At 42.2% G+C, this 14,443-nt stretch overlaps 1 protein-coding gene across 2 annotated transcripts in view; it reads right to left on the bottom strand.

Moving 5' to 3' along the window:
* Positions 1-4,869: 4,869 nt before the first annotated feature.
* The window catches only part of DRAM1 (DNA damage regulated autophagy modulator 1), a 32,390-nt gene continuing 22,816 nt past the window's right edge, over positions 4,870-14,443 (bottom strand). For both annotated transcript variants that reach the window (XM_055395704.2, XM_088837151.1), the window contains 4 exons: positions 13,347-13,524; positions 9,182-9,240; positions 6,018-6,110; positions 4,870-5,427 (listed from right to left, as the gene is read on the bottom strand). In XM_055395704.2, the coding sequence (XP_055251679.1) occupies positions 5,383-5,427; positions 6,018-6,110; positions 9,182-9,240; positions 13,347-13,524 (375 nt within the window). In that variant the 3' untranslated portion in view covers positions 4,870-5,382. The remainder of the gene's footprint in view (positions 5,428-6,017; positions 6,111-9,181; positions 9,241-13,346; positions 13,525-14,443) is intronic.

The raw sequence follows: 14,443 nt of genomic DNA, 5'->3' as shown, positions 1-14,443 counted from the left end.
ATGCTGAAGCTGAAATTTCAATACTTCAGCCACCTGATGCAAAGAAGTGACTCATTTGAAAAGACCCTGATGCTGGGAAATATTGAAGGCAGGAGGAAAAGGGGATAACAGAGAATGAGATGGTTGGATGGCATCACCGACTCAATGGACATGCGTTTGAGAAAGCTGTGGGAGCTGGTGATGGACAGGGAGGCCTGGCATGCTGCAGTCCATGGGGTCCCAGAGTCGGGTATGACTGAGTGAACTGAACTGAACTGAACTGAGATGGAGACGCTCTTGACCATGGACAGAAAGAGAGCGGGCACCTGAGGGGAGGAGGTAGAAGACAGGGATGGTGTTCTGTTTGCAGAGAGGTGAGCAAACAGCCTTGCCCTCCCTACCCTGGGAGCTTAGACAAAAGGGGGAAGGAAGAGGGGTTTGTAGAAGAGCAGTGACACAGTCAGCTGGTCTCTGCCCCATACCCTGTACTGCAGAATCCACGTGATGAATGAATGCATTGCCCAGAAAAGGTGAATTTACCATCAGTGTCCCCAGTCTGGATGAAAGGGCGAAATAGCTAGGAAGATTTTCCAACAAAAAATGCTCAAGTAAAGAGGCTCCAAAGGCAAGATGACAGTAATTTGTCAAATCACAGATGCAGTTCCTGTGGGTGCCACCATTCCCACTTATAGGATTTCTCCTGCAGATGTCCTTGCAACCGTGTGAAATGCTGTATGTGCTAGGTCATTCACTTGTAACTGCAAAGTTTGGAAACCACATGACTGATCACCAAACAAGGGACTTGTTAAATAAAGGATGGCACATGGAATACTATACAGGGGTAAAAAAACAGAACAACAACAAAGAAACACGAAGAAGCTCTCTATGTATCGGTAAGGACCTATCTCCGACACACTGCCTAGTCAAAAAAGGCAGGCTCAAAACTGTTTGCAAGGTATGCTACATTTGGCAAAGAAATTAAAAGGGAAATCATCTTATAGGTAAGTTTCTGCTTGTATTTTCATTGAAAGGGGCTATCTGCCAGAAGAGGGGTGAATTAAGTGTGGGAAGAGGCAAGTACAAAGCCTCTTCACAGAGGACCTTTTAATACTGTTTTGATGTTTGAATCGCATCAATATGACTGATTCAAATTTTAAAAATAAGAAAACATGATTCAGAGTTGAAGGACTGCGAGTGAGGAACGGCTAAATGGCCACTTATCTAGAAATTATCTTTTCACCCCAGCACAGTAAGTCCAGGAAACAGTAGTTTGCTATATCTGCATATTAGAACTCTTGAGTGTTTGCATAAATTGGGGCTTTTCTAGGAATAAGCATGAGAAATTCAGCCCGAGTCTACCAAAGTTAAAGAGAGACTCACGTAACTGAAGAGTCCAGAGGTGGAGCTGGCTCCGGGGATGGAGGGCTTTGCGCGTCACTGAGGGACTGCCTAGGCTGCAGGCTTCCTAGGCATCATCTCATGGCACCCTGGCCCAAACCACAGGGCAGATGGCTGGTAGCCCCGTCAGCATTTTCCAAGCATCGATTCTGGAGGTTGCCACCACCCCCAACGCAACTTTGGCATCCTGCTGCCCTTCATTTTAGAAGATGGATCTGCTGGGGGTGACCCAGGAGCATCAGAAACTTCTCCTCCAGGGCTTGAGGCTGTGGTTGCTTGCTCTCTTGTGCAACAGACAGGATGCAGATGTATGACATTCTGGACTGGAGAATGCAGGGCATTCAGAGCCAGACCAAGAGTATGTGTGTGGGGAGACGGCTGGGCTTACAGGCTTGCCAGAATCAGGGAGTGGGAGAGAGTGAAGACCACTTATCTTCCTCCCACTGCCCCTTCCTCATTCCAGGCCCAAATACCAGACCAGGGCGTCTCCAACTGAGTGAAAAATGGGAACATGGGACCATGCCACATGTAAGGGATGTTAGGAAATCCAGACACAGCACAACAGTAACGCACTTAATTTGGTTTATGAAATGCAATTTCTGTGGAATCCTCTGTTAGTGTTTAGGGGGCAGAGGAGATGCACTTGATTATTAACCAAGAAAACAAGAGCCCCAGACTGGAATCTGTTGCAGTAGAACCACTTACAGGTCACTGAACTTCCCTTTTTTTTTTTGCCTTAGCTTCTTCATTTGAAACATGTGACAGTTAACTGTCTGACTAACCTCACAGAGATTAAATAAGAACACAAGAAATTTGAAAACATATAAACATGACTTTGAAGTTAACTGAAGGCAAACTGATCACCTATATAACTTACTTTTTTTTTTTTAACCTTAAAAGATGGGCAGCTGGTAAAATTTGGTTTACTCTGAATCAAGTTGGGTTGGCTCTTCTGGCCTTTGGGGTCTGGGAGAACTGAATTCTGTAGTGGAATCTGCAGCTTTATGTTAGTGCAAGACCCGTTTCCCATCCCTTTCTTCTGAGAAACAACTTTCTAGCACCATCAGCCCAGCAGTTTGGGTGGTGTGGACCCCTCTCAGTGCTCCAGAGGTGAAAGTGTGACACTGGTCTGACCAATCAGAGCATTGCACTTCCCTGGGTGACAGGGTGGGCATGTGACCCAAGACAGCCAATCAGAGAAAGTGAGTTTCAACTGGAGGGCTTTGGTTAGAACTTTTAGGAAGCCCTCTCATTTCACTGGACAGTTTGTAGCCAGCGGCTTCTAGAAGCCATCTCACATTCACCAAGGGGAAAGTCTGCCTGAGAATGATGCCAACAGAGAGGAGAGAATAGATGGAGTCCCGGTGACTTTCTGATCCAGCCATCCCTATAGTTAGCTCCACCCCAGGACCTCTCATAACTTGAATTAATAGATGCCTCTCTTTCTTTCAACAACATTGAGTTGGATTTCTGTGAAAACTTCTGATACTACTATTCAAAAATCTCTGCAAAGATGAGCCATCCTGCCCACATGCAAAACTACATGAATTAAGAAAACATAAGGTCTGGGACTTCCTCAGAGGTCCAGTGTTTAAGATTCCACTTTTCAATGCAGTGGGTAAGTATTCAGTCCCAGGTCAGGGAACTAAGATTCCCACATGCCGCATGGTATGGCCAAAATTTTTTAAAATAACAATAAGATTTAAACTCTACCTCTATAGAATCCAAGTGGAGCTAGAATACTTTCCTGAATAAATATACTTCATAGTAGTACCAAGTCGACATATTATAATTTAACAGAGACATAGATTTTAAATAAAGAAATATTTCATTTTATTTTACTCTTTCAGCCATGAGGTCTAAGGAAATGCAAGTTCATGGAAATCAGAAATAATACCAAAATATGGAGGGGACCAGCTTTCGAGATTTCATGAAATCAGCAGAAGGTGATTGCCTGGAGTGAGTTTTGGCCTTCTCCGTTTGCCAAGCCAGGTGTGCCATTTGGTCTAGCCCATGGAACAATTTCTGTGGTAACTGTCCAGGATGAAGAGAGTCGTCATAGAATGGAGACACCCAGACAACTGAATCGTTTACAGCACACGAAGCAAAACAGTCAATGTTAAAAGGTAACACAGACTATTTATTACCTCATTAGTAAACCAGAGTAAATCTCATTATGCAGTACTACAAATGTCCCCCAGCCATGTCTCCACTTGCTCACTCCCTCATTCATGCAGTCAGTGAGTTTTTATTTATTAAGCACCTACTGTGTACCAGGAGGCAGCCTGGTAAATGCTGGAGTAACAAAGATTAAGGCACAGACTTCTGCCCTCAAGGAGCTCTCAATCTAAATCACGCAGAGAGATACAGAAATGAAGGATGACAATTAAAGTGTCAAGAAGGGCTGATAACAACAGTCTGTTGCAAGGGAGACCGAACCCTGGATTCATTCTACTGCAGGTTCCACAGCAAACGTAAGTGGCTTTCCTCCTCTGCAGAACACAGATGTAACCAGCATTTCAGTTCCAAGTTACCACCAACCCAGGGGTGGGTCTCAGTCTCTCACTGCTGAACCCTCAGGGGAGATAGGGTCTGTCCTTGCAGAGGGGGCTGACCACTACTGAGCCTCCTTCTTCCATGGCTGGCCAGGTGAGCTGCTCTGCCCTTGGCATGAGCCCTCAAGGTCTGGAACCTCTTGGCCAGACATGGGTTTCTGGTCTGGAGGATCCCTGAAGGTGAGTTCCTTCTCTTCCACTTTTAAACCTTTGCATCTCAAGACCCACTTCTTCCTCTGGAATGACTTGCTTTTCACTCATCATTCGTGATGTGCTGTTACCGAGCAAAGGATCTGCTTCACGTCTCATAAAGTGTGCAAACATCCAGCCGTGGGGATGAAGAAGAGAAGCAAAGTAACTGCATCCTGCACCATGCTCCCCTCCCTCCCCTCTCAGACCTGCACTGCCCGTCAGCGCCCGTGGACTGGCGTGAAAGGAATGCAAGATGTGCGGTGCGGCTTCTGAGTCAGACAGCGTGTCGAGTTATGCCAGTAACAATAAAGGGCAGCTTTGTAACTGGAATGTCTAATGCTTTTCGCAGGTTGGTTTCTGCCGAGGTTTAGGATTGAGCAAGTCTCCTTCCCATAATCCCGCCTTCCTTGGATGTTCCCTGAGACACACTCCCCACCCTCCCCTCCTCACTCTGGAGTCCAGTGAGTTCTTCATATTAGTTGCTCACCTCCATTTCGCTCTGCTGTTAGAAGGATTTGATTTCTAACTTGCCTGGCTGAAACCATCCCACCTGGAACACATCACTACAGACTGCCATCAGTCAGCAGCAAGGGCAAAAGCTGGGTCTCTGCGAGCAGGGAGGCCCATGGGGCGGGGGACAGAATTTCAAAACCGAGTTCTTCCATGGTCACTGAGTTAATGTACATAGTGGTCTTAAGGCCTTTTGATAGAAGCTTTTTGCTTGGTTCATCTAAAAATCAGTCTCTTAGTTAGTGTTAGTTTATTAACTAAATCTTAATGATCATTTTAAACTGAATTTTAGAAATGCTCTCAAGATATAAAATTATACAGTGCATTCTCTAAAAATAAAATCTTAAAAAGAACATCCCTGATTTTACTTTTGAATGAATTCCTGTTAGTGTATCTCTACAAATCATTCACACAGAGAGAAATTAACAAAAACAGAATTTGTATAAAAATAAGAGGTCTCCATTTGCTGGAATACCTTATTTTGTCTGTCAGGAATTTGTTAATACAAAAAAAGTGTCTACTTGGAAAGTTATAAAAACATTGCTACGATGTCATAAATGCTCTACATTCTCTAGGAAAACATACCTTTGGAAATAGTACAACTATTGGGAATTCTTAAAGAAATTCAAGTTCTGGATGTGCTGCAGATGAATTCCACACAGGGCAGCATTAAAACCCTGTCTTTCCCCTGTACCACTTCCAGGAATTGTCTGCCACTTCCACAGAGTGAAATAGAGTTCTTCTTTCTTCAAACATCACCATTGATTTCTGTGGATATTCTTAAGGTGACACTCTATTTTAAAAAAAAAAAAAAGGTTTAAAAGAAGGTAAACAACACCAGTGCCAGCTCAGAAACTCCTAAGAGCTTTGCACCCACTCAGAGATGATCTCACTATGGTTTGTAGTGAGCTTGAGTTGGGTCCTCAAGAATTTTCTTGGCTTTCTGTAACCTTTTAGTTAATAATTCACTTCTTTCAAGATGCAAGACTTTCCCTGTTGCCAAATCTGACAAGGTCCCACCTTCTCTCCGCCTTCAGAACATTTTTCAACAACACACTTTTATTTTTAAGAAAAGACATATTTCCTGTTATTTGGAACTTGTAAGTGAGACCGCCTCACAAAGTAAATAACCAGGATCTATGACCATAAGCATCAAATGGCAGGGGACAGATGAATGTTTCCTTGTTTGGGAGAACTATTCAAGATGCTTTCCTTTGGGAATACACTAAGTTGCACAATACTTGCAATTTTTTTTTTTCAAACACATAAGGGTAAAAAAGAGAGCTAATGTTCTTATGTTTCTTTAATACGAGAAATGTTCTGTGGCTTCCTACTAACCCTCATCATCAGTAACTTATAACATATGAATGGATAAATACCAACCTGGAAATCGTGGATGAATGTTAGAAAGTAGAAAATAAAACCAAAGGCCACTGTCCATTCACAGATCGCACTCACTACGTGATATACATAATCCTAAGAGCAACAATAACAACAAAAGAAACAGAATTGAGCCTACATGCATTCACTTTAGTGGACATACTGAAATAACAATGAGAAGGGCGGGACAGAGGAAAAAGCTGTCCAGTGAGCATAAAGCAATCCCGAGGAAACATGGTGAGCAAGGCCTTGCGGATGTGCATCGGGGCAGCTGCCCAATGAGAATGTGAATACAATAACCCCAAAGTTCTCTCTGGTCCTCACACACTCTGGCTTTACAACTTGTCTGTGGAATTGCAACAGGCAGAAGGAGGACCGCAAAATGGCTGAGCGTGGAAAGCAAATGTGGACTTGGGAGAAGAAAGAACTTCCCATACAAAGCATGACTGGTTCTCCCACCGCTGGGAACCCCAAAGTTGAAAGGCAGGCTTGAAAAACACCTATCCAGCATCTGTGTGGTTATTCCTAAGATCTGAAGTGTGCACCTAAGGGAGACTGGCATCTGTGTTTCTCTGTTGCTATAGAAAACGTCAGTTCAGACAACAGGTCTGCTTGGCGTTATGAGGTTAGCACAGCTACAAAGCAAGGTCTAATACTGAGACTTCTCTTCTTGGGGACAGGAATGAGAGGGTGCAAGGCATGAAACAGAAGGGCCCCAATTGGGGTTCCAAAGTTGGCTACCTCTGGAGGCCAGGAAAAAGAAATGAAACTGATGGTTGCAAAAAGACAGGGACAATGGGGAGTTCGTGCCTCATCCGTTCTGTTCTGTTCTTGTTAAATGGGAAAATACGACCCCAGTGTTACTTTGAGATTAAAAAAAAAAAAGCCCATGGAGTGTGTGTGTGTGTGTGTCAGAGACAGAGGGAAAGATATCTTCCCTGATTTTTTTAAATTCTGGAAACCACTTTAAAAGCATTTTTAGGGACCTCCCTGGTGGTTCTGTGGTTAAGATCCCAATGCAGGGGGTGTTAAGATCCCACATGTCTCAGGGCCAAAAACTCAAAACATTAAAAAAAAAAATCCAGAAGTGATAGTGTAACAAATTCAATAAGACTCTATAAAAAATGGTTCACATAAAAAAATCTTTTAAAAAATGATAAACAAAAACAGTTTTAAATACTGTCTAGAGTCCAAGTCAAAAATGCTTGTCTACATTCTGATTTAAGCCCACATGCCAAATTATCCTGTGGACTGCCATCAGTTCCAGCCCTCTGATTTCAGATCATCACCTATATTTTCTTCCTGCTTCACTGTCTGCTCTGCTATCAATTACAAAGGTGAACAAACAAATGTGCTAGATTACAGGTGGGTTCTTTTCTTTGATCCACCACAAAGATCTCATCGAGGTGCATCAAACTGGATACCACTGCTCCCCCATCCCCACGGAGGGTTGCATCCACCCACTGTTCTCACCCAGGCCACCCTGGGGAGCATGTGACCAGCTATATTAGGGGGTCGAGAACCAGGGCCATGTCCTTTTCAAAGGTGATAGTACTACAACATTAACCCCATCTCATGTCATTTCTGGACAATGAAGATGGCTTATCCAAACAGAAGCAGAATCTGAGGGGAGGGAAGGATATCTGTAGCTTGAAGTTAATGACAGTACACTGAAGCAGGGGTCCAGACTCTTGCACTACATTCTATTCCGCGAATTGATGTAAAGGATTTTCTTTGCATTTGTGGATATTGGGACCAGAAGGCAATACGAGTGGGATAGCAATTTTTGGAGTGAATAGAAAATCAGGTACTTTCCATATTTTTAAGATAGAAAATAAATGGAAAAGAAAAGGGGCGTTTTTAACTGTCGGGGAATTGATTAGTCTTTCCTAGCAGCAGACTTGTTTCATTTGATTTGTGGTGGAAGGACTCCCCCCAGTGGTTAAAAAGTAAAATACACCCGAGGCAGATCTGCTGTGAGCTCTCCTTTTCAAGAACTTTTTCCTCCTAATTTCTGCCTGGCTGGTCCTCAACACCTTCAGTCTCTCTCTTGCCTCCTGCTGGGTTCCATCATCTGCCAGAATCCTTTGTAATGGTGGAAAATCCTTGCCCACAGCAGTGGAAGCACAGAGTCTTAACCAATAGACCACCAGAGAAGTCCTTGAAAAGCATCAGTAACTTCACCTCTGCCTTGGGAAAAAACTCCTGCTCGTCAGTAACTCCCATCTCTCTGTAGGTTAACTAAGGGCATGCTGCTGCTGCTGCTAAGTCACTTCAGTCGTGTCCGACTCTGTGTGACCCCATAGACGGAAGCCCACCAGGCTCCCCCTTCCCTCAATTCAAAACATCTGATTCCTCAGGTTCCCATGTTTGGTCTGGAAATTACCTGTCACTCCACCCCATGCTCTGAGGGCTCTTGATCCTGTCCCTGGTGTCTAACTGGACATTTCTCCTCGGTGTTTCACTGTAGCTCCAGATTCAACTATTCTATAACCAAACACATCCATTTTCCCCAATAGAATCATTAATTCCTGTTAGGAACCGAATCTGTTCATGAGGACACGTTCTTCAGTTCACCCAAGACGAAAGATTGGAAGTCATTTCACTTCATTTCCTTTCATGCTCATGCTATTAATTCCAATGTAGGTGAATCTCGATTTGAAATCTAATCTAGTGGAACTACCTTCTTCCTGCCATCCTATCTCTGGGCTCTCTCCTCTTCAATCCGTCGCAGGGGTTGCTTCTGACTAACGATACTCATCCAATAATATTCTTTTACTTTACTTTCCTGTTCAAAAGCCTTCAAAGGCTTATTCTGATCACCTACATCAAGCATGAGCCTCTCTGCCCACCTTTAAAGACTTGCACAAATTACTCCCCCACAAACTTACCCCGACCACATTTATTTCTCACACTACGCTGAGAAACTGTTCTTCTCTGTTCCCATCCCGTGCTAAGCAGATCCCCGTCTGCTTAGCATGTCTGTTTCCTCTGAGTGCCACACACCTTCATTCACATCGTTTCCCTGATCTTCAATCTCACTTCTTTCACTAAGCCTCAATAGTTGAAGGGTTTAAGAGACAATTAGAAATTCAAATTTTTAAAAATAATTTTGAAAATGCAGGACCCAGGTTTGACAGTCACATTTAAAACAACTTAAATTGTACCTTTTCTTTTGGATTCCACTCCAGCTTGGTTATAGAAATTAGTGAAGCACAGGCAATCACTCAAAAAGGGGAATTGGTTAAGGAAACTGAAGTCTAGGTCCTTTAGTGTTAAAGACTAGATTATTCTTCTAATAATATAACCATTACACAGTGTTCAAATGTTATTACCAACATATTTACAATCAAACCAGTTATATCAACTTCTTATCATCTCAAACTTAAGTCTGATTATGACAGAAGTTTAAATACAATATGGAAATAGTCCTTCCTTAGCAATACTTTGGCAGTTATGTATAGAAGATTTTTAATCTGTGGCTACATTTTGCTTGACCCTGTTGTTTAAATTTGGTCAAAATGACTGACATGGCAATGTAATATGGGTAATTTTGGAGTACTTTTTCCCTAAAATACTATTTTCCCTAAATTAAAATGTCAATTAAAATTCTTCTTCCTTAAAATATTATGTTCAAGGCAATTGCTTCAAGGAAAAATTAACATTTCAAAGTACCAAAGCATTACAAGTACCAAGGCTCATATATAAAAATAAGCTACAGCAAGTTAAGGTATTATTGTTTTAAAAAAAAGAGACTTTTTCCATTGAGTAACTGGATATAAGTAGAGCCCTTAATCCTTGGCCCATGCATGCACGTGTGCTAAGCTGCTTCAGTCATGTCTGACTCTATGTGACCCTATAGACTGTAGCCTGCCAGGCTCCTCAGTTCATGGAATTCTCCAGGCAAGAATACTGGAGTGGGTTGCCGTAACTCCCCCCCGCCCCGAAGGGGTTCTTCCTGACCCAGGGATCGAGCCCTGGTCTGCTTCATTGCAAGTGGATTTTTTACCACAAGTGCCACCTGGGAAACGCCCAGTCCTTGGCCCAAAGGGTTTACAAATCAAAGAGATACGTGCTACACCTGACAGCCTACATCTGACCTAGGGGATGAAAGACAAACCCTGAGGGGTCAGTCTAATAAAGCCAGGAACTGAGACTAACAGCGCAAGGTAGACCAAACTGTCTGCACAAAGGTGGTTGCAAACATTGTGATTGAACTTGAAAGACAAAAGCAAGCTAGAGAGTAATGGGAATGCTCTTTAATGAAAAGTTTTTGCAAAGAGTTAAGATTCGAAGTGTTGCGTCAATTAATGCCAAGTTGAGCATCTCTGAATTTGGAGTCAGCATCCTTTCTCCCTGCCCTTCCCCACCTCCCATGTTTTGCCATTCTTAACACTTCTGTTTGTCAAAGTAAAAGTAGAGACATCGAAGGTCCCCTGATCATGTCATGACCATACTTCTGTTTCTAATAGCTTAATTCTCTTAATTCTTTCACTTAATTCTTTACCTCACCTTTAGTCCCATCAAGTACCATGCTGGGGAGAAGGAGAGGTGGAGAAAACTCTGGTAAAACAGACCTGGTCTCAGTTCCCAGAAATATCACAGCCTTGATGGACCCAGGGAATGTGCCTCATTAGAGAGAAAAGAACAGGGTGCAGTGATGACTCAGAGGGAAGATTAGATATCTGGCTGGTGAAGGCAGCACAGCCAAAAAAACAACAATAATAAGTTGTGAGGTTTGAGGAGCTCTCTAGAACAGCTTCCCAGGTGGCTCAAGTGCTGAAGAACCCGCCTGCCAATACAGGAGATGCAGGTTTGATCTCTGGGTTGGGAAGATACCCTGGAGGAGGAAATGGCTACTCACTCCAGTATTCTTGCCAGGGAAATCCTATGGCAAGAGGAGCCTGGTGGGCTATAGTCCATGGGGTTGCAAGAGTCCAACAGGACTGAGCATACAAGCATGTGAGCTAGAACAGCATTATCCCACAGAAGTTCCTGCATATAACTTCAAATTTTCTACTACAGTAGCCTCACTGACAGAAACAAAAAAGGACCTAATGAAATTAATCTTAACATATCTTATTTAACCCAATGTGCCAAACATGTTCTCATTTCAACATGTAATACTGCAAAGATTTACTAATGAGATGGTTTACATTTTTTTTCTCATGAAGTCTTTGACATCTGGTGTTTTACACTTACAGCCCATCTCTGCACAGACTACCCCCGCTTCAAGTGCTCCCCAGCCCCGTGTGGCCAGTGGCTACTGTGCTGGCCTGAGAGGTCAGTTCTAGAAAGACAAGGTGGAGAAGGTTATCTAGGTAAGAGAAGAGCACCAGCAAACACAGAGAATAACTAAGAGCCACACACACAGGGGAGAAAGTGTAAAACTGAGGTTGGAGAAATAGGCAGCCTCAGATTATACGTCTCAAGAAAATGAACCTGGCCTTTGCATCATTAGGGATTTTGTGAAGGCTTCTGAAAGCTGCAGAAGCTGGATGCAAGATGGACAATTTAGCGGGAAGGGCTTAGAAGCATGACCCCAGGCCTAGGTTTCTTCAGGAGTCAAATGAGGCTGTTGGCATAGAACTAATACAGGGCATTTTAAAGATGCTTGAAAAGCTTTGTAAGGAAATATAAATCCATGATGCTAACGTTAAAGATGACAGACTTTTTCATATGGGTGTATTTGTTCAAGTTAATTGGATCAATCTGCTTCTATTCGGGGATTCTACCCCTCAGCATGGCTCCTAGGAACTTCTAGAAAAGGGAACTATTAGTATGTGAAACTCTGGCCTGAAATGCTAATTCTATTAAAACTCTCTCATTTTAATACCTAGAGATCTGTCTCCAAAGTTGGAAGCAAGGAAAGCTTTCCTGCATAGAGAAATTTTGTTTTTAACTTTACAAATGGTTTTATAAATCCGACAACTAATACAATCTAGAAGTTTTGAGGAGATAGGTGTCAAGAGAAAGCATGAATGTCTTCGATCCATAAACAGGATAAGGAAACAGAGAAGGAACTATCTTAGGAACCAAAGTTATAATTTGTTAAATTTCTCAATACTAGGATTTCGTTCCTCTGTGCTTAGAAATTTTTATAATTAAATATTTCCTTACATAAATGACAAAAACAAAATCCCAAACCATCCTTAGACTTCACATTTTGTATAGCTTCAATTTTGAAAGAGAAATGCAAGGCTTAACACTTAGAAGCATATGAGGACACCATGCTTTTTTTTACTCAAGCTTGTCTACCACATACCACAACCCAACCCAGATGAACAAAACCAGTGCTAATAAAATAATTGCTGCTTTCTAATAATCTGACAGCAATCATCAATTTTTTTTTGATTATCAAAAAAGTGTTACCTTTAATAAATCTCTAGAGAAAGATGGAAGATCTTAAGGAACATCTCTGCAGCAACTATTTGATGACGATTACTATGTGTGTTTCAGTTCATATATAGTATAGTTTTTCAACCCAGGCCTTGACTACTAGTGAATTCAACAGGAAAAAACGTAGAAAAATTATTCCTATTCCACACAGGGAAGCCCGAACAATCATCAATTTTTAATGACTCTTCAGTATTCGATGACTACAGATGATATTTTGAAAGATGGGAAATTTTCCAGCCCTGAAAGACCAGTTTAATTTTGTTAAATACATCTTGGGGGAAAGAAAAAAGGAAAAGAAAGAATGAGAAAGAAAAAAAAAGGAAGGGTTGGTTTTCTTCTAAATCAGAATATATAAGTATGACAAATTTATATTTTTTTTCCACACTGTTGACATAGAAAAAATAAAATTTCATTTTGAAAATGAAATCAGTGGTAAAAAGGCTAAATGTGTTTTAAATGACTTATAAATAGTATAGAGCTTTTTAAAACCTCTTAATGTGGACAAGTAAATCAAACCCTCTAATCACCTAGTTATGGGAGAAGGGACAGTCTGGCTTCTTGGGACTCCACTGGGCTATTACTTTAAGTACAATATCAATATTTGATGTCTTTAGCCAACCACTACAAAGAAAAATACATATTTTCACACGGCTCATGAAACGGACCCTGTTGAAGGAAAGTAAACAGAGAGTGAAGTGTTCTGACATTTTTTTTTCCATTTTCCTTTCACACCACTTTTTTCCCCAAAGATTCTTTTGATTTAACCAGACACGGTTGAGTTATTTCCCTTGTGATTTGCCCAGTCGTTCTTCTGAAGCCCACTGACACCTGGCTGTCAGCCTTAGCTTTCCCCATTTTAGGAGAATAGGTGTGAGGTGTGAGGTGAAGGGGGTGTCAGGCTTGCAAGAACACTGACAAATGCTCAAAGGATACTGGGTATGACAGCTGCGCAGGACACAGCAGAGATGGCCATTCGCACGTGGCACGTGGAAAGGCTGTTCCACTGGGGACAGGATTTGTAAGAGATGACGGATTGCAGGAGCGTGTACACAACACCGCAGACAAACGCCAGAAGGGCACCGCCGTCGTGGACCACGGGAACGGCCAGCTCCTAGAGAGAACGTCACACACATGCTGTTACTCCACGCACATCCAGAGTCGAACACTCACTGGCTCTGGGCTTCTCAAGCCCACCAGGCATCACAAATGCACTTGCCCCGTCTTGGGAAAATGCAGCGGCTTATAGAAAATGAACAAGGCCTTTCCAGCATTGAAGTAAATGCCAGCAACTTGGTTATTCCAAAGCACACATTTGGCTTGCTGCGAGTTGAGCAAAATGGGCCTGGTTCAGTAACAGGATCTCAATAAAACTGGGCAGGGGGGTGTGAAAGCCCATATTAAACAAAAATATATATATATAAAAGAAATAAGAAAAACAAATTCTTTTCACCCCTTGAATCTTAGGCACAACTGAGCAAGGAAAGACAAATAAAAGCCAAAGCATCAACTGCGCAGGCGCTGAGGTTATTTTAGGAAGCGCCTTCTGATAATCCTGGTACTTTCCACTCTCCATTTTCTTTTCATGCTGGTAAGCAAATCAGATCCGGGATTTACATACTTTGTTTTCCACTGCCACCCCACCCCTCTAACTAGCACTGTCAGGAAATTTGCTTCCTCAACCCTGGCCAACTCCACATATCCTTTTGGATCTTATCCTGCAAACTCCAAGAGACCCACATTAACCCTGATGAAGTCAGGTCCAAAGGCCTTCAATTTAGCAGGAGTTGTATTTCCAGTGTGCCTTTTTCATGGTGGAATACATATTCTCTCATCCAAGATGTCCTTCAGAAGGCAAATGACTCATATCAGACATGAATTTTGCATAGAGGTTAAGATGAAAACCTTTTTTTTTTTTTTTTTAACTCTTGATATTGAGTTGACCAAAAAGTTCATAGTTTCTTCCGTAAGACTGTACGGAAAAACCCAAATGAACATTTTGGACAAGCTAATAGTAACACTAGAGAAAACTA

Source organism: Moschus berezovskii, chromosome 6, assembly GCF_049115385.1.
Source record: "Moschus berezovskii isolate FMDL1 chromosome 6, NW_MosBer_1.0, whole genome shotgun sequence".
NCBI classification, from domain to species: Eukaryota; Metazoa; Chordata; class Mammalia; order Artiodactyla; family Moschidae; genus Moschus; species Moschus berezovskii.
Note: the sequence above shows the minus strand (reverse complement) of the source record. Positions and strands in the feature narration are given on the sequence as shown.